This window comes from Diceros bicornis, chromosome 31 (assembly GCF_020826845.1).
Source record: "Diceros bicornis minor isolate mBicDic1 chromosome 31, mDicBic1.mat.cur, whole genome shotgun sequence".
NCBI lineage: Eukaryota > Metazoa > Chordata > Mammalia > Perissodactyla > Rhinocerotidae > Diceros > Diceros bicornis.
This window is the reverse complement of record NC_080770.1, coordinates 16,558,092-16,582,820: the sequence shown is the minus strand read 5'-3', so window position 1 is coordinate 16,582,820 and position 24,729 is coordinate 16,558,092. Positions and strand designations below refer to the sequence as shown.

The 24,729-nt window shown below is 45.3% G+C and overlaps 2 protein-coding genes across 2 annotated transcripts in view; both read right to left on the bottom strand.

The window, feature by feature from the left end:
• Positions 1 to 24,729, bottom strand: part of SSRP1 (structure specific recognition protein 1) — a 205,995-nt gene that overhangs the window by 51,375 nt on the left and 129,891 nt on the right. The window lies entirely within an intron of this gene.
• On the bottom strand, positions 2,996 to 5,285 carry LOC131395065 (bone marrow proteoglycan-like). The gene is made up of 5 exons (XM_058526866.1): positions 5,211 to 5,285; positions 4,276 to 4,592; positions 3,890 to 4,021; positions 3,298 to 3,409; positions 2,996 to 3,079 (listed from the first exon to the last, which is right to left on the bottom strand). Exons 1-5 carry the CDS (start codon positions 5,266 to 5,268, stop codon positions 3,021 to 3,023), a joined length of 678 nt encoding a protein of 225 aa, XP_058382849.1. The 5' UTR covers positions 5,269 to 5,285; the 3' UTR covers positions 2,996 to 3,020.

The following is a 24,729-nucleotide window of genomic DNA, read 5'->3' as shown; positions in this document are numbered from 1 at the left end:
CCCTGTTTTACAGATGAGGAAATGGCATCTCAGAGAGCTTAAACAAGGTGCCCAAGATCACACAGCAAGTCAGAGATGGGCCTAACCCAGAAGCAGCCTCCTTAACCACCCAAGACTGCCTTCCATCTGCCTCCTCTCACTGACCTCCCCTCTCTACAGCCTGCTGCTCCGCATTGACCCACTTTTCTTTGCGCACGAACTCTGGGCAAAGACATTCCAATGGCTTCCTCAATGACCACAGTGATGCCTGTCTAATTTAAAACTGGAAATAACATTGTTGAAAGTCCATCACGGACCACACGTTATTCTTCATTAAGGCTTTTACATCCACTATCCTAATTAATTAACGTTTAAAATTATCCTACAAATTAGGTATTGCCATCTCTAGTCTTCATATCTACTACAAAGGCTCAGAGAGGTTGAGCAGCTTGCCCAAGTTCACACAACTCATAAGAGGTGGTGCTTCGGGCCCCAGTTTGTCTCACTCCCACATCCTTACTTTCTTTGACACACCCAAATGTGTTACATCCAGACAGTCTAGCCAATGATGCCAACGTGTTCAACATCCGTGAAATTCCAAGTCTCTGGCTTCCTGTTTGCATTTATGTTCATAGGAGTTTCAAACTCTGCCTCTTGAGATTCGGTCCAGCCTCATATTATGCAGAGGATGGGTCTCGCCATACTGAGAGGCAGTTTTGTGTGATGTGTAATGAAATCACGTGTTCCAAAGTCAGCCCCCCGTATCTCGGGTTTCTCATCCGTAAACTGAGGCTAATGACAGAGCTGACCTCTAATGAGATCGGCTTCAGTAAAGCTCTCGGAACAGTGCCTGGCCCATGAGGTTGGGAGTAGCCCTTGTCGTGAAACCAGGACTAGAACTGTGACGCTAATCCACAAATAAGCCCTGAGTGTTGATTGAGCTCTGCGCTTTGCACGATGTAAGGAACTCCAGGGGTTCAGTTGTAAAGTCACAATCTTAATGTCACAGAGCTTAGTCAATATCTTTTTGGAAAGGAAAAACGAACACAGAAACCCATATTTTGAATGTACAGCCAGTTCCCTTATTTCATTATTTTCATTTTTTTGTGGATCTGTAACGTGCATTTTGTCAAGTAGGGTAGAGTGCTCAGGGAATTTTTACAGACTGAATGCGCCCCCATAACTGTGCCCACATCAAGATACAGAATATTACCAGGAGCCCAGACATCTCCTTCATGCCTCGCTGTTGACATTAACCCCTCATGGGGCTCTCCATGAACTGGAAGTCACACTTCTGCCACAACACACACCCCCAACAGAAGAGATTTATGGGGAACTCCACCTACCACTTAGCACAGAGCCTGGCACCTAGTAAATGCTTAATAAATGGGAGATTTTGTTATTCTTTATTGTTAGTACAGGAATAAAGGGAAGCAAATGCCTTCCCACATCAGAATATTAAGTCCATGAGGGCAAGGAGTGACAGTTCTACTTCAGCTGCATCCTCCATAGCACCCAGAACAGGGCTGAATCCCTAATAATGTTTCAGAATTCCACCGTCTTTGAAATCAACAGACTATCATGGAACAGTTACAATATTACAATGGACCTAAGTTTGATTTTGATCTCTTTCTCAACTTACTGTGCAACCTTGAGCAAGTAGCTTCTCCTATCTGGGCCATACTCAAAAAATGAAAGGTCTTGATTTACCTCTCTCTGTGACCCTGGTCCCTTCTGTAATTCTCTGAATTTGAGGGGGCCTGGAGGAGAGGGGCTTCAGGGTGTTGAATCCTTAGTTTTGGCTCATCTCTCTAGTGAAGAGAGGGTTCAGAATGCCTTCCTTCTTCACTTCTGATTGGGACGTCCTCATCTCCAGCTAGGTTGTAGTCCTATGCCCCAACATGAACTGAAGGGTAATAGAGTCCATCGTGCCTCCCTATTGCATCCCCATCTGATCATGTCCTGGAGGGAATAGCAGACAATGCTTCCAGCCATGGAATCACAACAGTTAAAAGAACATGGTCTGGAGCAGATAGTCAAATCACATCATTCATCGCGTTTAGATGTACAGCCTCGGGCAAATCTTTTAATGGGTCATAACTTCTCTGAGCCTGGCTCTGTAAAATGGGATAATAATTATTGATCACACAAGATAATCTATGTAAGGTGGCTACCACAGCATGGAGTACTTTGTGGGTATGCAATAAGCGGTAACAATTAGTAGATATTGTTGTGCTTGTGTTATAAATAACTATGTTCCCGAACGGCAGGGAGCTGTGTCCTATCGCATTCCCAGGCCTTATAAAGAGTTAAACATATAGCAGGTTGTCTGATATTAGGTTTCCCCAGGAGCAGACCATGAGACAAGGATTTGTGTGCAAATTTATTTGGGAAGTGCAAGGGCGCTGGTAGGGAGGAGAAGAATTCACAAGAAAACGTGTGATGTAAAGCCAGCTACCTCAGTGGGAACTGGAAGTTAATCCCCCTGGGAAACAGTGCCTAGTACATGCTTTAGAATTATTCCACCTGAGGGGCAAGGACTGGGGTGCTCATACGCCCACTCCTGAGAGGTGTCAACTGTTCCCAGGACATGTTCCTTTCCTTGTACTTTAAGGCGACCACAGTCTATAGTGGAGAAAAAAGGCCAGTATATTGAGTGTCCACCTTGAAAGGTTCGAGAGAGTTCGGTGGGGTCCTGGCAGCACCTGTACACAGGTGCCGGGTAATTGGGTGTGCTAGGAAGAGCTAGCCGAGCCCATTCTTCTGTGTTCAGGAAGACCCCACGGACTCCACCCCATGTTCAATCCTCCTTGAGAGTACTAACTTTCATGACAGACAGTGGAGTGGGGAGTCATTGTAGGGCAGAAAGTTCGTGAGTGGGGCTAAGCAGAGTGGGTCAATGATGAGAGGAAAAAGAAATCAGTTTCAAGAAAGCAATTTTATTGCTGGGCGGGGGTGGGGGATGGAGGAAGGGGCAGCAGCCAAGGGAGGGGAGGCAGCAGCCCAGGAGAGGCGGCTTTGAACTCCTGGCTGGGTCCAGCTCAGTGGTAACAGATGAAGGGGAGCGACCTGTTGCAAGAAGATCGTCTCCAGCGGCCTCCTGTGAAGGCAGAACAGGAAGTGGCCTTCAGCCTCTTGTTTCCTCTGACTCAGCCCCAGTTGGGTCTTTCCCCCTCCCCACCCCACACTCCAGTGGAGATGAAGTTTAAAGTTCCAGGAGGCCTCTCCCTCGGAGGGTCCAGCAGTTCCTAGCACCTCCTCCACGAGCCCCTCCTATCTCCCAGACCTTTTCCTCTTTCATCCCCACTCCCACCTCACCTTGGGTATACATGGACACACAGTGGCCACCATAGGCAGCAGGCTGGCCGCGAGCCCAGTACCAAAAGTTCCAGGCACTCCCGTCCATCCAGTAGAAGCGCCTGCAGTGACCCTAGAGGAGAGAGGAGGGGAGAAGGTGGGCTGGAGCTTGAGGCAAAGGGAAGGCAGGTAGGCAGAGGTGGAACTGTCCCTGTCTGGTACTCCTGCTGTCCTCCAGGCATTTGCCTTGACTGCTGGACCATGATGGATACTGTGTGAACTGAAATGTTGATCCACAGTAACCATCACCATCACATTCTATGCATCCCTGTGACACACTCGTCCTTCTGGCCCTAACAAGGGGTGGGACGAGAGTTTCAACCCCATCCTAGAGACGGTCAGAGGCTGAGCAGAACTTGAACCCAAACCTCCTCATTCTAAATCCTTGGCTGTTCCCAATGCCTAGGCAGCCCCCTTGGTGTCTTGCCCAGGTGTCCATCTATCCCTAATTCTTCAAGGGATCATACAGCAGAAGCAAAGACAAATCTAAAGCAAGCTGAGCACTGACTGGGGTCAGGAGGTGCTCCCCACTTAGAGCTGGGACCGCTCTTACTGCACGTGTGACTGCGCCTCCAATCCAGACTTGAGCCCGGTTGATGCCTCTGACTGAGCGCCAGACGCGGTTGTTAAAGTGGCGGTTGTGGATGGAGACAAGGTTGCCCCGGTAGCACCTCCGGCAAGTATACTACAAGGCGGGATAAAAGGGAAAATGTAGTGACCTCTCACAGGAATTCACATGACCTTGGCCCAGGGACTCTAAGTCTCCACAGTTACCTCTTTCCCCTCTTACCCATCTCTAACACCTCTGCAGTGCTCAGCCCCTGCTGACACCCCCAGAGTCCTCAGTGAGGAAAACAACCAGTGACGTAGAGGCTGGAGACATGCCCTCCCTGCCCTCTTCCCCACCCCAGGCCTCAGCCTCAGCCAAAGGCCACTCACCTGAGCTTCCTTAAACCTCCTCGCCTTCTTCACAAGAACTAAGCCGCAGGTCTTGCATCCAGGGATGCCCACCAGTTTTACTGTATCTTCTTCCTTGGGGCACTGAAAATCCTTGTCCACCTCACCTAGGGCTGAGACAGACTGGACAGCCCCCTCTTCCTCAGGGGCGTCTTCACTTCCAGAGCACCCTTCCTCCTCTTCCTCTGGCAGCATCAGTCCCTCCACAGCAGCCTCTATTGCCACACGTTTGGGCATCTCCCCATCCTGAGGTAGGGTCGCCTCTCCCAAGGTGTTCTCAAAGTTGGACGTTTCAGTCCCTGGCAGAGAGAAAGTTCAAATACTCCTCCCTCACATCTCTCCCTGTTCCTCCTCAGCACCGCGGACAGTTCCCACCTCGCCCTTAGGCACCAGGGTGCTCAGCCTTGGAAACAGAGGAACCTGGAACCAAGCCTCCAGGAGGACAACCCAGCCTCCCATATGAGGTCATGGTGTGAAGAGCAAGGACCTAGCATCAGGCAGTTGTAGGTTTGGGTACCAAATCCATCATCTACTAGCTTTGCTTCGTTTGTGATATGGGTATACACTACTGCATTCCTCATGGGGATGTTATGAGGATTCAAGGCGATGATGCATAGAAAATGCTTAGCCCAGTACACTCAGTGAGCTCAAAGTGAAAGGAAGCCATTATTGTGATCATCACTAGCATTATGTAGAAAGGACAAAATTGAGAATGTCATAGTAGAACCAAGACTGCAGATATACAGATCCCCTGAGGAGTCCCTTTAACTCCAGGCTCGAGAGTCCCTGCTCCTTTAAATGCAAAGATTCTGAGATAGGGGACGACCAGAGAAGGAGGTGGCTTTGTGACTCTGACCCTACGTACTATAGAAGGGAGCAAAGGAGAGAGAGAAAGACTGAAGGCCAAGGAGACTTACTCAGATGAAGAGCTGAAACTGCCCCAAATAGAAGAGCCAGAAGTAGGGGGAGTCTCATCTTGGCTCTGTCCTGCAACGGAGAACACAGTTTGTCATACACACACGCACCCCACAACCACACCGTTAGGGGACCACGGGAGTGAGGTGGAGAAAGAGTAGGCATGAAGAGAAGTCAGGATGGGCCAGAAAATCTAATGCTGAGCCCAGCCCGTGAGGCTCCAGGATGCTAGGACCGCTGTCTGAATAGAATGAAGCGACCATGAGGAGCAGCCAAAGTTGGCTTTCCTGTGGACCTGAATGTGAAGAAGGGAATGTTACTTTTATTTGTTTGTGCTTAATGGGCCCCTCAGAGTCTATGAAACAAAGAGCATCAAGAAACAATGATTATTGGCCTTCCTAGGAACACACAGCACTTAGAAAATGGGTTCCCTCCTCAAAGCTCAAAAAGCCACATGTGCATCTGCCTTCCCCAGCCAAGGAGAGCTTTCACACACCTCAGAAGGAATGTGAAAGGCAGAGGATGAGAATTGCTGTCCCTGCCGTCGCCCATGCAACCTGAAAGCCGCACACAATCCTAGCCAGCCCTCCAGAACCTCTCAGCCCAGGCCAGGCACCTCCCAGGCAATTGAACATTTACTTGGAACCAGCTCCACTACTACAGAGAAAGCACTTACCTGCCCAGAAGTCTTCCTGGATCCTGAGGAATTCCCAAAGCTCAGATGCTCCTTTGCTTCATCTCACAGTGACATTTTATATAGGGGCCTTGGAGGAAGCTCCCCAGAGGAAGGAGGGTTTGCCACAGCCTGAGGGAGGTAGGAGGGCTGATAAGAATCATTTCTTCACTTCCCTGGGGAACCCACTCATTCGCCCCCAGCCTCTCTCTTGTCACCTCTTTTAGGAAAGTAGGGGCCATTTTGAGATAGTTCTGAGCCATTGGTTCTTATCCTGGGCTGCAGTTCAAAATCTCCTTGGGAGATTTTCCAAGATGCACAGCTCTCCTGCTTTACTGGTGGGAATGTGAACTGCCACAGAAATTTTGGAAATGAATCTGCCAATATCTATTAAAATTAAAAGTGCTCATATCATTTGATCAATTACAGTCTTTAGAGATTCTCCTTTGGAAACAAAAGTACTTGTAAGTAAGAACACTTTTACAAAGTTGCGTACTGCTTTACAGCTTGTAGAAATGAAAGCTCCATGGAAACAAGAAGCTGACTCTCATCTGGATGTATTGATGATGAATAGAAGGGAAGGAAACAGGGGCATTCCAGGTGGAAAGAACAGCAGGAGCAAAGGTGTGTAGGTGCGGTGACCTTGGCACATGCACAGGACAGTGTCCTTTCCTTCATAACCAAAGTTCACAGTGTACACATTGGAAAGGAGAGGGACAATCAGGGAAGAATACAACCCATCTTAAGCCAAGGAATGGAAATATCCTTCCTCTGTAGCCACTGACTTAAGGAGACAGAACCAGAAGTCAGGGAAATACATTCAGCAAGAACACAGACAGAAGCTTTGAGCTGGGTTCTGCTCACTCTCATTCCTAGGCCCTCCCTGCAGGACCACTTTGCATGTTGGACAGAGCTACTACAGTCAATGACAAGACAGAGCTGATTCTTGGAGGCCAGTTGGATGCTCAGGCGCTCCCATCCCAAGGGAAGTCTCTCCTTTATGTCACACAATCCACTGTCTGAAATCCACAGCTTAGCGACCCTAGAAATTCCACGTATGAGCATATAGTGGAGGTATTGAGCAGTGTCTGCAAGTGGGGCTTCTGGAGTCTGACAGTCCAGGTTTGAATCTAGTGTCTACCACTTGATAGTGTGTGATCCTGAACAAGTTCTTTAACCTCTCTGTACCTCATTACCATTATTCATAAAGTGTGGATAACAACACCTACCTCACTAAGTAGTCAGAGGTACGAAAGAGATAATGCATATGTAGTGGACATGCTGTGAGCTGCCTGCTCCCTCCCCACCTTCCTGAGGTTTCTGGAATTCCTCTTCCTATGGATCTTGGTGTGGAGCAGGCCTCTAATTATTGAAGATGAAAGTGCCAAATAGGTTCCCCACCTCCATTACAGCTAAGGCACATGACTAGACTCTATCATATAGAAGTATCCATTCAAGTCTTTGAATCTGGAGCTAGTGACCAAAAAGGCGGCCAAGAAGACCTCTCTCTCTCCTGGGGCTGTAGGGGCCACAGTGTTAGAAGGCGGATCCAAGATCCAAGCCCCACAATGCCAGCCACAAGGTCTAAATGGCAGCAGCGGCAGTAGGGTTCTCCCCAGACCTGTCCTGTGGCCTGGTTTTGGCCCCAAGTCTGGTTCTGTAGCCCTTCCTGTAATTTTATGAACCACTCCACTTCCTTTTAATGAATTCATTTTTCTACTCAGATCAGCCAGGGAGAGTTTCATTTGCCTGCACTAAGATCCCTGACTGATGCAGCCTTTAGCACAGGAACTGCCATTTAATTATTGCTCAACAAATGACAGCTACTTATGTTACTAGGCCCAGAAGTGATCAAGGTATTTGGGGCTGAACCCACATCAATCAAACTCTCAGGACACCAATGTCTATATCTGGTCCCAGTGACACAATTTAGCTTGACCTATACCCACAAGGGGCCCACTGGCCTGGGCCCTCTGATCAGCACATGCTCTCCTTGTATCACAAGCTACAGTGTGCTCAGTAGACCTGGATTTTTAACAGGAAAAAAAAGCTTGAGGTCTTGGTGTCCAGTGCCTTTGAGCAAGGAGACCTGAGACACATCATTTCTACTCCAGCCTCAGGCCTGCCCTCTTCCCCCAAGAAGTGCGAAATCAATACTGCAAGATCCTGAGTCTTAGGATTCACTTTTCTGGCCCCAAAGTAGCTTTAGCACCTAGATGTCCCTGAAGAGATTCAGTTACCCATTTCCATATCAGCACTCCCATGGAGGATCCCAAGAGACCACGCTTGCATTTCGTCTTTCCTAATCTCATTCTCAGGGACTCATCCCAACTTGGGTTCATGGGGGAGCTTGCTGTAGCCCTGATGCAGCCTGTCCAGGGGCAGACTTTGCACTGGGGGGTCTGCCCTGCCACAAGTGTAGGCTGCTAAACAATGTGTCAACATCTGTGCACAGGGCACTTGGCACAGTTCACTTTGATGATGGTGGCCAATACCAAGGAACTCAAGTTTACTTCCTTCCCATGACCAACACACAGCAGCTTGAAGGTAGGAAGCTCTGCAGCTCCACACACCCAGCTCACACTGTTTAGCCCTCACCCCTACCCACATCCCTCCCCACACCCTGCCCCAGGGTTTATCAACCTGAAAATGTTGAATGATCTCAAGGTACCATGGACTCTACAATCATAGACAACACAGGATGTGATGTTCCTAGGGTGAGGGTCCAAACCTTCCATGAGATTCTTTTATGGGCTTCCAAAAGGCTAAAGGAACTCTAAGTTTACTGGATGATTTGTTCTCAGATTTCCAGGAATGACCTCCAACCCTCTTCACCAAAAAAGTCCTGCTTGGCCCTTGAGATAGTCAGGATTATAAGATGCCCCCCAAGATCCTTCCCCCATCCCCATGTACACATGCTGCACAGTCCCTGGGACTGTGAATATGACATAATTTTACTCCTGTGGTTGTGTTGTGTTATATGGCACAGCTGACTTTAAGAAAGGGAGATTATCGGTGAGTCTGACGTTTTTAGTGGAGCCCTTGGAAGGAACTGAGCTCTTCCTGAAGTCAGAGATTGCACACATGAAGGGGATTCAACCTGAGGGAGATTCTCCATTGCTGGCTTTGAGAATGGAGGGGGCCACGTGGAAGGAATGTGGGGAGCCTCTAGGACCTGAGAGCGCCCGCCTGCCCCTGCATCTGACAGCCAGCAAGGAAACAGGGACCTCAGTCTTACAAGTGCAAGGAACAGAATTCTGCCACAACTATGTGAACTTGAAAGAAGACCCTGAACTCTGGATGAGACCACAGCCCAGCAACATCTTAATTTTAGCCTTGTGAGACCCTGAACAGAAAACCCAGCCATGCTGTGCTCACTTATGACCTATAGAACTTTAAGCTAATAAATGTGTGTTGTTTGAAGTCCCTAAATTTGTGTCGATTTGTCATGCAGCAGAGAAAAATAACACAGCCTTCAAGGCCCAATTCCTTCCCAGGATGAAATTTATAGTTGGTGCGGTTGGTGGGAGAGGGCAGGGTGGATTGACACAGGGGAGTGTCCCAAAGGAATGGGCTAGAGGATCTCCTGGGAAACGTCCCAGGGACAGCAGATCAGCAAATATGGACAGAAGAAAAGAGTGGTTCAATTCAAGGCAGAGGTCCGACTACCCTTCCCATCAGACCATAACAGGCTGGGAAGTCACTTCTAGTTCCAATTTCGGCCCTCAGAGACGTAATAGACTTCAGGGACCAGGCCTTCAGGGCTGATCAGCTGCCTGCTGACTGGGCTTGGCCAACATCCCTGTGGGGCAGATAAGAGGTGGTCAAAGGCCTAACATCATTCAAGGGTCAGCAACCAGGGAGATAGAGACCTGGACCGTTGCTCTGTGAAATCAGCCTCAACAACAGCTCCTCAGACACTTCTCTATTTGGCTGCCCCAACGATCGACACAGACCAAGAATACTAGCGCTGGAAGGGCCCTTAGAGATGACCCTGTCCAGTCTCCATGTCTCAGATGTGGAAAGTGCTCTGGACTGGACTCAGATCCTGATTCCCAATTCAGTGCTCTTCCTGCGCCCTCCATGAGGTTACCCTCCTTTCCCCCCAGACACCTCCTTCCCCTCCAGGCACCTCCTCTCCCAGAGACCCTGTACATACAGCAGAGGTGGAAGGTACACATAGTCAATGCCTCCCTCCGCCCCACCTTCTGCCTTCAATATATCCCCAGTCCATCTATTTCTTTTCACCTCTGCTGCGGCCTCCTTAGCCCAAGTCGTCAAGTTGGATAACATACAGCAGAGCCCATTATCCCCATGTTTCTCATTCAACGTCTTCCTTCTGCTCTAGCAGTCAATCAAACTCATTACCACTGCCTGCAAGGCCCTCTATGGTCTGGCTCTTGTCTACTTATCCAACCTCACCAGTATGAGTGACACTTGTCATACAGGTTTCAGCTCCATTGGCCAAGGTAGAGCTTTTGTACTGGTTCCTTCTCATCTGCAGGTCTCAGCTCAAAGGTCACCTCTTCAGAGAAGCCTTCTCTGAGAACTCTTTCTAAATAAAGAAGCTCACTCATCCCACTCTCATGTCTAGTTACTTTGTTCCACATCGTCCCATTATTTCCATCAGAGCATTTACCAAAATGATATGATCTTGCTTATTTATTAGTTTCTTGTTTATCGTCTGTCTCCACCATTAGGAATAAAGCTCCACGAGAACAGGGACCTTGTCTTTCTTGTTCGCTGCCTAGAACTCGAACCGGATCATTGGGTAGAGTTTTTAATTATATGTTAAATTAATTAATCAATTGATTGAGCCAGCCCTGATGGCCTAGTGGTTAAGTTTGGCGCATTCTGCTTCAGTGGCCCGGGTTTGGATCTCAGGTGTGGAACCACATCACTCATCTGTCAGTAGCCATGCTATGGCGGAGGCTCACATAGAAGCACTAGATGGACTTACAACTAGAATACACAACTCTGTACTGGGGCTTTGGGGAGAAAGGAAAAAAGGCGAGAAAGATTGGCAACAGATGTTAGCTCAGGGCAAATATTTCCCAGCAATAATAATAATAATAGTAATAAATCCAAATATATCTTTTTAAAAAGCGTAAAGAAGATTATTCAATTGGTTAATCAACTTGAACTTTACCCACTGGAGAAAGTCCAGCTGAGTTTAGGTCAGAGTGTAAGTCCATTAATTTTGATTCTACAGGTATTTTTCTGAGTCTCAACTGCCACAGGCATGATCCTGGGCCAGGCTCTGTGCTCTGGATCATACATTCATTCATTCAACAAATACTCAGAAGTAGTCTCTACTCTCCAGGAGACTTAATGTAGCTGATAAAGCAAGACAAACAGAATGAACCTATTAGTCAGTCACTAAGACAAGGCCCTGTATTGAGTGGACACTTAGAAGGATAGAACTCAGAAAAACTGGAGGATACAAACTTTCAGTGCTACCACAGTCACATTAAGGGCAAGGGCAGGCAGAGAGGGATTCCTTGAAGAGGAATTCCCTTCCTTGGACTCGGCTCTGAAGGACTGACAGACAGGATCAGAGAGACAGAGGAGAAGTGGGAAGCACTTCTAAGGGCCAAACCAGGGCCTGGTACTGCTGGAATTTGTGCCAGGACATGGATGATTTGGTGTTTCCCAGAGGTTAAGTCAAAGAATGAGGTGGTTCTCTGCTTTGCACCAAAGCCAAGCTCCTCCAACGAATGGTGTAGACTTGCTCGCCAGTTCCTCCACCCCCTCTTACTCCTCACACCATAGTGATCTGCTTTCTGCTCACCCGTTGCTCCACAGAAACTGCTCTTACCAAGGTCCCCACTGACCACCCAATTGCCAAACCCAACAGACACTCTTCACTTCTTATCCTACTTGACCTCCCTCATGCATGATACCTCTTCACTTCCTCCTTTTTCAAAGCTGTCTCTTTTCTAAGCACCTTTTCTAGTCATTTCTTCCCAGTTTGGGGCTGCTGAGCTCCTCTTCCTCTTCTGGAAAGTTAAATATTGGTAATCATCTCATCTCTTGGTGCTCTTTTTTCCTAACTCTACACAGTCTCCAAGGGCTATCTCATCTCCCTTCGTGTTTGAAACTACCAGATATATGCTGATCATTGCCAAACTCCAGCCCCAGACCTGCTCCTCACCACATCTGGTACCCAGCTGCAGACTCACATATACAGCCACCCAGGCTTATGCTTCCCAACTTGGATGTCCCAAAAGCATCATGAGTTCAACACGTCAGAATGTACTCACCACACACACGCACACATACACAAGCACACACACACACACACACACACACACACACACCTACACAAACCTGCTGTTCTCCTTGTGGTCAGTTTCTTAGAAGAAATCATCCCCTTCCACACAGACCCCCAAGCCAGGACTCTGGGGCCATCCTTCACCCGCCCTGCTCCATAACCCACACATCCATAAGTCATAGTGCTCTTTCTTTACCACCTTGTCTACCCACCCATCCCCATTTCCTCCGCCTCTCTCCTAATCAGTTGGTGACCATATTTCACCTGGATTATTTCGATGGCTCCGAAATTACTTTCCCTGCCTCCAGTCTTACCACCTTCCCCCACCTCTGAGGCGTTGTCCACAGGCTGCCAAAATGAGTTGTCTAAAACCCAGAACTAATCACACCAGCACTTTTCAAATACTTCTTCTTGTTCTTGGCTAAATACTCTCTTCATGATCTGGTGCCTACGTACCTCTGCCTCAGCACTATTGACATCATGGACTGGATACTTCTTTGTTGTGGGGGCCCTCCTGTGCATTGTTGGGTGTTCAGCAGCATCTCCGTCCTCTACCCACTAGATACCCGCAGTACCTTCTCCCCAGGTTGTGACAATCGAACATGTCTCCAGACATTACCATATATCGTCTCAGGGGCGAAATCACCCCCGGTTGAAACCTACTGCTCTACAACCTCCGCTCCCCAAAAACACACACACGCATGCACACGCACACACTGTGCTCCAATCACATTGAACACGTTGTTATTTCCCTAACATGCCATGAGCCTCAGGCCTGCGTGCTTCTGTACATTTCATTTCATCTGCCCACAATGCTCTTTCCTCCCTAACCACTGTGCTTACCCCTTCTCTTCACCTCTCTCAGCCAAGGATTGCCGCTTCTTTGATTCCTGCCCTCCTTCTCCCAGAGAGAGATAAAAAGGAGCCTAATCGGGGCTTATCTCTACCTGGTCCCCTGTCCCATCTCATTGCAGCTTTCTTCTGGTTTTGTTTCCTCAGTAGACCAAGGCCTTCCCACCTGTGTATCTCTGGTACAGGCACAGTTCTGGAAACACATTGGGGGCTCAATTAATGTCTGCCGAATAAGTGAGTGAATGACGAAAAGAATTTCTTGTTGAAGAGTGCCACAGACTGAGCTGGGCAGATGTTTCCTGAAATGAGATGTTAGGCAGGAATTTGAACAATAACAACAACAGCAGCAGCTAGTATTTAGGAAGTATTTTCCATGTGCTAGGTGCTCCATATCATTTAATCTTCTAAACAGCTCTGTGAGGCAAGTACCATTGTCATCCATAAATTACAGGTGAAAAGACTTAAGGTCAGAATGGTTAAGTTACTTGCCAGGTAAGCATCAGAGCAAGGATTTGAATGGAGAGCCTGCACTCTCATGCTCCATACCTCTCTCCCCATGGTGGTGAATAGCTAGCGGAAAACACTGACATTCATTCTCTAATGTAAGTGACACTCACGGCAACCCTGTAAGTTAGTGGGGCAGGTGGTGACATGGGAGGCATAAAGAAGGTGATCCTTGGAATTAAAAGGAGACTGGCTCCATTCCTGCCTCTGCCACTCGTGAGCTGGCCCACCTCGGCAGGTACGTTATCTCCCAGTCTCCATTCGCCCATCTGGGAGTTAAGTGAAGGATGACAACCTCACAGGTTTTGGGGAGGATGTGCTGTGAAGGTGGTTGTGCAATAATCTAAGTGCCTGACACATGGTAGATCCTCAACAAACAAACAATCCTGAATATTATCCCCATTTTAGGAATAGAGAAAGCAAGGCTCAGACAGGTTAAGTGATAGTCCAAATTTCACGTACTACCAAATGATGGAACTTGAAAGAGAACTCTAATTTATCCGTCATCCACGAGTGTTACGGCCCAAGTGGTGTTGTCTGCCCACCGCATGACATGCCAATAGTCGAGAGGCAAGGTGGTAGGAGAGAAAGGGTTTTATTCAGCTTGCTAGCCTGGGGAAAGAAGGCTGCCTAATGTCCAAAAGAACCATCTTGCAGAACAAAGACTACAGGCCGGTTATACAGGGGACAGGTCTCTGGGTAAGGGAGGCATCTGGTCTTAGTTTCTGATAATCTTTTGTTTTACTGGATATGCATCAGAGACAAGAGCAACACCCTATACTCAGATCTTTAAGTTATCATAGATGATGACCATCGGCATAGACTCTGCCTGGGGATCATCACATTCCTAAGGAACTCAAAAGAACAAAGTTATCAACTTGTCATAGCTGAGAGGGGCCATAAAGTCTACAGAGCGTGTATATCTCCTGGAGGGTGCATATCCAGCTGGGTTAGTTAGTCAGCAGTCCTTCAAAGCTACAATATGGTTTCTTTTCTACAATATGGCTTCCCGTATGTCAACCTTGTGTTGAGCTGGTATCACAAGGAGAGATTTTCTGAGCCTCCTCCACATACTCATTGCTGTGTGGGACAAGTCACAGCCCCACACCCATAAAGGAACCAAGTCATAAGCACCTGGAGTTATAACTCTGCCCTCCCCAGCTGGAAGCTCAGAGCTGTGTTTGGAGATTCAATTGGTGGGAAGAGCCCAGACATGGGGCTCTCACCAACACAGCAGGGAAAGTTTGTGCTTAGGCAGTGAGGGCCTAGGAATGTAAGCCAACTCGTCGATTTGGCAATGAATGAGAAAGGTGGGCTTGCCTGTAATTATTGGCGTAACGGGCCTCAGGTTTGCTGGCCACACACCATCCCTGCAGCAGCTGCTGTCAGGCCCCAGGAAGGCTCCTGGAGATGACTGGGGGGACCCACAGGGGGCGGGGGGCTGGGTACCTCAGGGTCTTCCTCCTAAACAGGCCATGTTCTGTTGGCCAGCTTTAAGGCGACAGCATTATGACTCATACCACCCATCCTTCCAGCCCTGCCCCAACATGACACCCTCAGAAATACCTCAATCCACTCCAAGGCCTCCTGGCTCAAGTCATCCTGCAGTTTCTGCAAGCAAGTGCATGTGAGTGTGGAAACATATCTCAGAGTGGTGGAGAGTTAAAGAGGCTCTTTCCTTCCTTCCCTCCTTCCCTTAGTCCCTTCTCTCTCTCTTTCTTTCTTTCTTTTTTCTTTCTTTCTTTCTTCCTCTTTCTGTCCTTCTTTCTCCGTTCCTCCCTCCCTCCCTCCTTCCCTCCCTCTTTCTTTCTTTCTCTTTCTTCCTTCCTTCCTTCCTTCCTTCCTTCCTTCCTTCCTTCCTTTCTTTCTTTCTTTCTCTCTCTCTGTCTCCCTCCCTCCCTCCCTCTCTCTCTCTCTCTTTCTCTTTCTTTCCTGCCTGCCTGCCTGCCTGCCTTGTTTCCTTCACTTTCTCTCTCTGTGTCTCTTTCTGTGTCTCTCTCTGTGTTTCTCTCCACATCTCTCTGTGTGTTTGTGTGTGTGTGTGTGTGTGTGTGTGTGTGTGTCCCTTATATATCCAGTATACCTTGAGCCTTCGTCCTGTGCCAGATCAGGTGGGAAGCCTCAGGATAGTGGGTAACAAAAGATACAGTTACTGCCCACATGGAGTTCCAAGCCTTATGGTAGACACACATTAAATTTTTTTCATAGTATGTAAGACTGCAACTGTGATAAGCTCTATCTGGGAGAGGTGCCTGGTGCTTTGAAAACCTGTTCTAGTTAACAGACTAGGAAGAAAGGTCTGAGCAGAGAGGTGAAGGAACTGTAGGAGTAAACTATGAGTTGGGTGGGATGCATTCCAAGCAAGGAATATTAAACTGGTTCGCTTTTAAATGGTGCACTTGAGATTTAATGTGATTTTGTGTGTATAATAAAAATTAATAGCTGCTCTTAATTAAGGACCTACTGTGTGCAAGGGCCAAGGGCTTTTCATGTGGAACCTCATTTACCCTCACTACTCTCTAAGGTGGGCTCCATAACCCACATTTCAGGTGAGAAAATGAAGGCAAATGAGAGGCTATGACTTGGTCAAGGATGTGCAGCCTGAGAACTTGAGAAGAAGATGCAGGGTTGCCTGTCCACGCTCTTTTCCAGCCCCAGCCATCTCTGGCCTCAGCCCGTATCTCCAGAATGAAGGAATACACAGCCCTGCCCCTGGTGATTGACATTTCTGTGCTCTCGGATTTTCCGCATTGACTGCTGGAAAAATAGAGTAGTACAAAAATTGAATATGAAGATTGATATTTTTCATTGACTTTGGCTTAAAATTTTGGATAATTAGAAAGTCATTTTTTTGCCTTTGAAGTTTTCCCATTCTAAACAATACAAGAGAATCTGTGCTGCTCTGTTAGACAGGAACAAGCTTGGGCAAATGTTTGTAGGGTGGTTTCCATCCTGAACCAAGGCGGTGACATTCCAGGCTCCATGAGGAGTGAAATATGGGCACAATTTGCTCTGCCTGTCCCCCCACCCCAGGGAATCACAGATGGTACTGATAACATTAGCAGCCACGTACCGCTTGCCTGCTGCATGCCGGGTGGTTTATATGTGCTATTTGAAGTGATTTACATTCATTAATTCACTTAATCCTTGCAACTCCATGATGTCTTCCTACTGTTATCCCCATTTTACAGATGAAGAAACTGAGGCACCATGAATCTAAGTCCCAGAGATTGTGCAAGGAAGAGCTGGAAGCTGGTCTTGGACAGTCCAGCTGCAGAGCAAGCTGCCTCTACCTCTCATTCTCAAATGTTCTCTCTAGTCCTCCTCACAAGCCCCCGTGGTACTTATTATCTCCATTACAGAGGAGGAAACCAAGGCACCACATGATTAAGGGTTTCTTCAATGTCACACAGCCACTCAGTGCCTGCAAAGCCCAGAGCCTTTCCCATGTGCCTCCTGCTTGAGTCAGCTTTCAGGCCTGGGAGGGAACACTGGACCCAGGAAATGGAATGCTGAGGGGCCTATGAGCAGACATTTGGGGTTAGAAATAAAGAAAGTCGAAACCCCTGGATTGGTGGCTGATGTTACTGAAAGCTGTGGTCCTGGATTTAATAACCCTGCCAGTGAGTTAGTCCCACTGTGGGCAGGAATGTGGGCTGCAGTGTGCCAGAGAGTGGTCAGACATGTCCCACCTAGGAAATGCTCGTTGCAAAACAAAGGACCAGAGCTTGTGCCTTGACAGCTGGATGCAGTGTCCTTCCCAAAGAATGTTAGAGGAGGCACCCTCTCTGTGCCCCAGAGTCACACTCAACGCATTTGGGGATCATCTATCCCCTGGGGGCTGGCAGGAAGAGGAGCTCCAGGAATAGCCACTGGGGTCGTTGCCCCAAGCTTTGAATTTGGGGAAGAGGGTCCACAGCCCCTGGAAAGGAGGCAGCCAACACCTTTGGCTGAAGAACAGGTAGCGCCAGATTCATGGATGATGACTAATGGATGGACATCATTCCCTAGAGCCTCTCAAGGTGGCTCTTCGGCAACATCTGGGCCCTGAGTTCTATCACTATGCATACTCTCCGGTCTGCTGACCTAGGCTGCTCTCACAGTTCACTGTCAGGTGGGACCCCGGCTCAGGCAGCAGAGGGGAAACAGAAGGGGTGGGCCCAGCATCCCCGGATGTGAGTGGGGGGAGCCCGCAGGACAGGGTGAGTGGGGGATAAATAAGGTGTGACATAGCCTTAAGATGGGGTTGTAAGCAGCCGCTTACAATCATGTTTTTGACGACTATTTGACGACAAAGAAAACTTTATGAGAGCATGTGACACGCAGTCACATGACTAGGGGGAAACATGCCAAGGTGTTAACCACGGTCATCTCTGAGCAGTGCAACTAATGGTGATATTCTTTTTCATGCAGTTCTTTATTTTCTTCATTTCATGCAATCTGTTTTACAACCACCGTACGTCTCTGACATAAGAATGAATGTAAAGAAAAGGTAACATCTAAAACGAACGTGAGCTTAGGAGTCAGACAGATCTGGATTGAAATATCAGCTCCACAAGGCGCCAGTCGGATGATCTTGGACATAACTTGCCACTCAGAGCCTAACTCTCCTCATCTGTAAAATGGGGCTGATGGAAAGAGATTGTCGCACAAAGTTCCTAATTCATGCTGTCGGCTTTTCTTTAAATGGCAGGCACTCTCCTCCTCATGGAAGTGTCTTTTGCCCCAGGGGAGGCCCTGCCTGGCACCGCAGCCTGTGGAGGGGGCAGATTTGCCTCCAGGTTCTCTCTGCTGAGGTTGGTAGCTGGAGAGAAGGATTGCAATGGGAGCCTGTTGCTGAGTGAGACCAAAACTTGTGAAACCCTTCTTGGTTGCTTTCTCCTTTGAAAGAGTAGTTGGTCCCATTTGAGGAAGAAGTTGCCGGAGGCGGCTCCTGGAACAGAAATAGGGGGCTGTGCACATGGCTGTGCTTCTCTCTCTCTGGATCTAAGTGTTCTCTGCACTTCCTGAGGAATCCAGACATCTTTTTTTAATAACAGCTTTGTTGAGATGTAATTCACATACAAGTCAACCATTTAAAGTGTATACAACTCAATCGTTTTCAGTACATTCAGAGTTGTACAATCACTATCAATTTTAGAAAATTTTCGTCACCCGATAAAGAAACCCCTTACCCATTCACACTCACTACCTCATCCCCCTAGCGCTAGGAATCACTAGTCTACTTTCTGCCTCTAGAGATTTGCCTCATCTGGACATTTCATATAAATGGAATCATATTTGATGCAGTCTCTAGTGACTGGTTTCTTTCACTTAGCATATGTTTTCAAGGTTCGTCCATGTCATAGCAGGGATCAATACCTCCTTCCTTTTTATTGCCAAATAATCTTCACTGTATGGATATACTACATTTTATTTATCCATTCACCACTTGCTGGACATTAGGCATCTTTTTTGAATTAATATATTAACTTTAATCATAGTTGTGATCTGTTGAGTACCTACCTTGTGCCAGGCACTTGATCTAATTTCTAATCCTTGCAACAGTCCAGAGGGCAAGTCCATTTCTCCCATCATGCTGATAAAGAAACTGAGATGTGGAGCTGAAGTGACCCATCCAAGGTCACACTAGTGACAGAGCTGGGATGAGAAAAGCGTTGGTCTGGCCCCCGAGTCCATGTTCTTCCCACTGCCTCACACTGCCCCACCCTACTCCATGTGCTCTGCTCTCTCCTTCCAGTTGACTCGGAGGCCAGAGCAAGAAAGAATTCATTCATTCAGTGATCATTCATGTTTATGGCATAAATTGTGGTGATGATTTCACAAGTATATACTTATCTCCAAACTCATCAAGTTGTGCACATTAAATATGTACAGCATTTTGTTTGTCATACTTCTGTATAGTGTTTTATTTTTAAGTAAATGTTTACATTTAACAATACTTATTTTTATTTTGAAATTTTTGTTGTACGTTATTGTTTGTCAGTCACCATATAAATGCATCCCTCCACCTCTTCTGCCCACCGCCTGGCCCCCTGGTAATCACCAAACAGTTCTATCTGTCCCTGTGTTGGTTTATCTTCCACGTATGATTGAAATCATGCACTGTTTGTCTTTCTCTTTCTGGCTTATTTCGCTTAACGTGATACCCACCAGCTCCACCCATGTTGTTACAAATGGGACAATTTTGTCTGTTTTTATGGCTGAGTAGTGTTCCATGGTATATATATACCACATCTTCTTTATCCAATCATCAGTCGAGGGACACTTAGGTTGCTTCTATGTCTTGGCTTTAGTAAATAATGCTGTGATGAACATAGGGGTGCATAAGCCTCTTTGGATTGTTGATTTCAGGTTTTTTGGGTAGATACCCAGTAGTGAGATAGCTGGATCATATGGTATTTCTATTTTTAACTTTTTGAGGAATCTCCATACTGTTTTCCATAGAGGCTGCACCAGTTTGCATTCCCACCAGCAGTGGATTAGGGTTCCCATTTCTCCACAGCCTCTCCAGCATTCATTGGTTTTTGTCTTGGTGATTATAACCATTCTAACGGGTGTAAGATGATATCTTAGTGTGGTTTTGATTTGCAGTGCCCTGATGATTAGTGATGTTGAGCATCTTTTCATGTGCCTATTGGCCATCTGTATATCTTCTTTGGGGAAGTGTCTGTTCATTTCCTCTGCCCATTTTTTGATCGAGTTGTTTGTTTTTTTATTGTTCAGTTGCGTGAGTTCTTTATATATTATGGAGATTAATCCCTTGTTGGATATATGGTTTGCAAATATTTTTTCCCAGCTGCTGGGTTGCCTATTCATTTTGATTTTAGCATCATTTGCCTTGTAGAAGCTCTTTATTCTGATGAAGTCCCACTTGTTTATTTTTTCTTTTGTTTCTGTTGTCTGAGTAGACATGCAATTCGAAAAGATCCCTTTATGGCTGATGATGAGTAGTGTACTACCTATATTTTCCTCCAGGAGTTTTATAGTTTCAGGTCTCACTTTCAGGTTTTTGATCCATTTGGAGTTAATTTTTGTGTACGGCGAAAGAAGATTGTCTACTTTCATTCTTTGGCAAGTGGCTGTCCAGTTTTCCCAGCACCATTTATTGAAGAGAATTTCCTCTCTCCACTGTATTTTCTTAGCTCCTTTGTCAAAGATTAGCTGCCCGTAGATGTGAGGTTTTATTTCTGGGCTTTCAATTCTGTTCCATACATCTGTGTATCTGTTTTTGTACCAGTACCATGCTCTTTTAATTACTATCACTCTGTAGTATGTTCTGAAGTCAGGGATTGTGATGCCTCCGGCTTTGCTATTTTTTTCTCAGGATTCCTTTAGCTTTGCAGTCTTTTGTTGCCCCATATGAATTTTAGTATTCTTTGTTCTATTTTTGTGAAAAAAGTCCTTGGGATTCTGATTGGAATTGCACTGAATCTGTAGATTGCTTTAGGTAGTATGGACATTTTAACCATGCTTATTCTTCCAATTGAAGTGCATGGAATATTTTTCCATTTCTTTATGTCATCATTGCTTTCACTCAACAATGTCTTATAGTTTTCATTGTATAGATCTTTCACTTCCTTGGTTAAGTTTATTCCTAGATATTTTATTCTTTTTGTTGTAATTTTAAGTGGGATTGTCTTGAGTTCTCTTTCTGTTAATTCGTTGTTGGCGTATAGAAATGCAACTGATTTCTGTAAGTTGATTTTGTACCCTGCAGCTTTGCTGTAGTTGTTGATTATTTCTAATAGTTTTCCAATGGATTCTTTAGGGTTTTCTGCATATAAGATCATGTCATCTGCAAACAGCGAGAGTTTCACTTCTTCACTGCCTATTTGGATTCTTTTTATTCCTTTTTGTTGCCTAATTGGTCTGACCAGAACCTCCAGTACTGTGTTGAATAAGAGTGGCAAGAGTGGGCACCCTTGTCTTGCTCCTCTTTGCAGAGGGATGGAGTTCAGTTTTCCCCCATTGAGTATGATGTTGGCTGTGGGTTTGTCATATATGACCTTTATTATATTAAGGTACTTTCCTTCTATACCCATTTTGTTGAGATTTTATCATAAATGGATGTCAGATCTTGTCAAATGCCTTCTCTGCATCTATTGAGATGATCATATGGTTTTTATTCCTCCTTTTGTTAATGTGATGTATCACATTGATTGATTTGTGGATATTGAACCATCCCTATGTCGCTGGTATAAATCCCACTGGATCATGGTGTATGATCTTCTTAATGTATTGCTGTATTCGGTTTGCAAAAATTTTGTTAAGGATTTTTGCATCTATGTTCATCAGGGATATTGGTCTGTAGTTTTCCTTGTTAGCATTGTCTTTGTCTGGCTTTGGTATCAGGGTGATGTTGGCCTCGTAGAATGCTTTGGGAAGTGTCCCATCTTCCTCTATTTTTTGGAATAGTTTGAGAAGGATAGGTATTAAATCTTTGAATGTTTGATAAAATTCTCCATAGAAGCCATCGGGTACCGGACTTTTATTTTTGGGGGTGGTTTTTGATTACTGTTTCAATCTCTTTACTTGTGATTGGTCTATTCTGGTTCTCTATTTCTTCTTGATTCAGTTTTGGGAGGTTGTGTGAGTCTAAGAATACATCCATTTCTTAATTTGTTGGCATATAGTTTTTCATAGTATTTTCTTATAATCTTTTATATTTCTGTGGTATCTGTTGTAATTTCTCCTTTATCGTTCCTAATTTTATTTATTTGACTCTCTCTCCTTTTTTCTTGGTGAGCCTGGCTAAGGGTTTGTCAGTTTTGTTTATCTTCTCAAAGAACCAGCTCTTTGTTTCATTGATCCTTTCTATTGTTTTTTTGATTTCCATTTCATTTATTTCTGCTCTGATTTTTATTATTTCCCTACTTCTGCTGACTTTAGGCTTAGTTTGTTCTTCTTTTCTAATTCTGTTAGACACAGTTTGAGTTTGGTATTTGGGCTTTTTCTTGTTTGTTAAGGTGGGCCTGTATTGCTATGAGTTTCCCTCTCAGGGCCGTTTTTGCTGCATCCCATATGAGTTGGTATGGTGTATTTTTGTTTTCATTTGTCTCCAGATATGATTTGATTTCTCCTCTAATTTCATCACTGATCTATTGGTTGTTTAGTAGCATGTTTTTGAGTCTCCACAGCTGTGTCACTTTCCCGGTTTTTTTCTCTTAGTTGATTTCTAGCTTCATGGTGTTATGGTCGGAAAAGATGCTCGTTACGATTTCAATCTTCTTAAATTTATATAAGCATGCCTTGTTTCCCAACATATGGTCTATTCTTCAGAATGTTCCATATATGCTTGAGAAGAATGTGTAATCTGCTGTGTTTGGATGGAATGCTCTCTATATATCTATTAACTCCATCTCATCAAGTTTTTTGTTTAAGTCCATTATTTCCTTATTGGTTTTCTGTCTGGATCATCTATCCTTTGATGAAAGTGGGGTGGGCTAAGATCCCCTACTATTATTGTGTTGTTGCTAATATCTCCCTTTAGGTTTGTTAACAGCTGCTTTATGTACCTTGGTGCTCCTGTATAGGGTGCATGTATATTTAAAAGTGATATGTCTTCTTGGTGGAGTGTCCTTTTTATCATTGTATATTGCCCCTCTTTGTCTCTCACTACCTCTTTTATCTTGAAGTCAACTTTGTCTGATATAAGTATGGCAACACCTGCTTTCTTTTGTTTGCCATTAGCTTGGAGTGTTGTCTTCCTTCCTTTCACTCTGAGCCTGTGTTGGTCTTTAGAGCTGAGATGTGTTTTCTGGAGGCAGCATATTGTTGGGTCTTGTTTTTTAATCCATCCCACTACTTTGTGTCTTTTGATTGGAGCGTTCAGTCCATTTACAGTTAGGGTAATTATTGATATATGAGGACTTATTGTTGCAATTTTATCACTCTTTTATCAGTTCTTTTGTATTTCTTTTGTTTTGAGAAACATCCTGTATGTTTCGGACTACCAATTCAGTTTGGTAGTTCTGTATTGAAGTTCTCTTAGTTTTCTCTTTCTTTACTGTGTGCGATTCTGTTCTGATTATTTGGTTAGTGGTTACCATGAGGTTTGTGTAAAAACCTCGTGGTTGTGAAAGTCCATTTTTTCATGGTCTCTTATTCCCTCAGACTCGGTTGATTCGATCCCTTTCATCTTCCCCTTCTAAGTTATTGTTGTCACATCTTATCCCTTCTTGTGTTGTGAGTTTGTGTTTCACATGATGAGGTTATATTTATTTTTGGTGCTTACCTCCCCTTGATCTTTCTTTTTATAATTAAGTGTTTGCTAATCTATTTTGATAGAGAACTGCAATTTTTCTGGGTTTTTTTTACCTATTTTCCTCCTTGTTCAAAACTCTGAATCCCCTTTCTCTTTTTTTCCTCAGGCATGATGGCCTTCTTGAACACTTCTTATAGTGGGGGTCTTCTGGCAATGACCTCCCTTAGCTTTGTTTATCTTGGATAGTTATTATTTCTCCATCATACCTGAAGGATATTTTCACTGGATTGAGTATTCTTGCCTGAAAGTTTTTGTCCTTCAGAATTTTGAATATATCATTCCACTCTCTCCTAGCCTGTAAAGTTTCTGTCAAGAAATCGGCTGAGATCCTGATAGGAAATCCTTTGTATGTTATTTGTTTTTCTGTTGTTGTTGTTTTTTGTTTGTTTTGTTTTGTTTTTGTCTAGCTGCCCTTAATATTTTTTCTTTGTCATTGACTTTTGCCAACTTTACCTCTATATGCCTTGAAGAGGGTCTTTTCATGTTGATATACTTCAGAGATCTATTGATTTCATTCACTGGATATCCAGCCCCTCCACCAGGTTTGGGAAGTTCTCAGCTATTACTTCATTGAACAAGTTCTCTGCTCCTTTTTCCCTCTCTTCTCCCTCTGGAGTACCTATAATCCTTATGTTGGATTTCCTAACTGAGTCGGATATTTCTTGGAGACTTTCTTCATTTCTTTTTAGTCTTAGTTCTCTTTCTTCCTCCATCTGGTCCATTTCTACATTGCTGTCCTCAATATTGCTAATTCTTTGCTCCATATTGTCAGCCCTGAAGCTTAAGGCTTCCAGATTTGTCGTTATCTCATCTATTGCATTTTTCATCTCTAAGATTTCTGATTGGTTTTTCTTTATACTTTCAATCTCTTTTGTGAAGAAGCTCCTGATTTCATTGAATTGTCTATCTGTGTTTTCTTGTATTTCATTAAGCATTTTTATGATGGCTGGT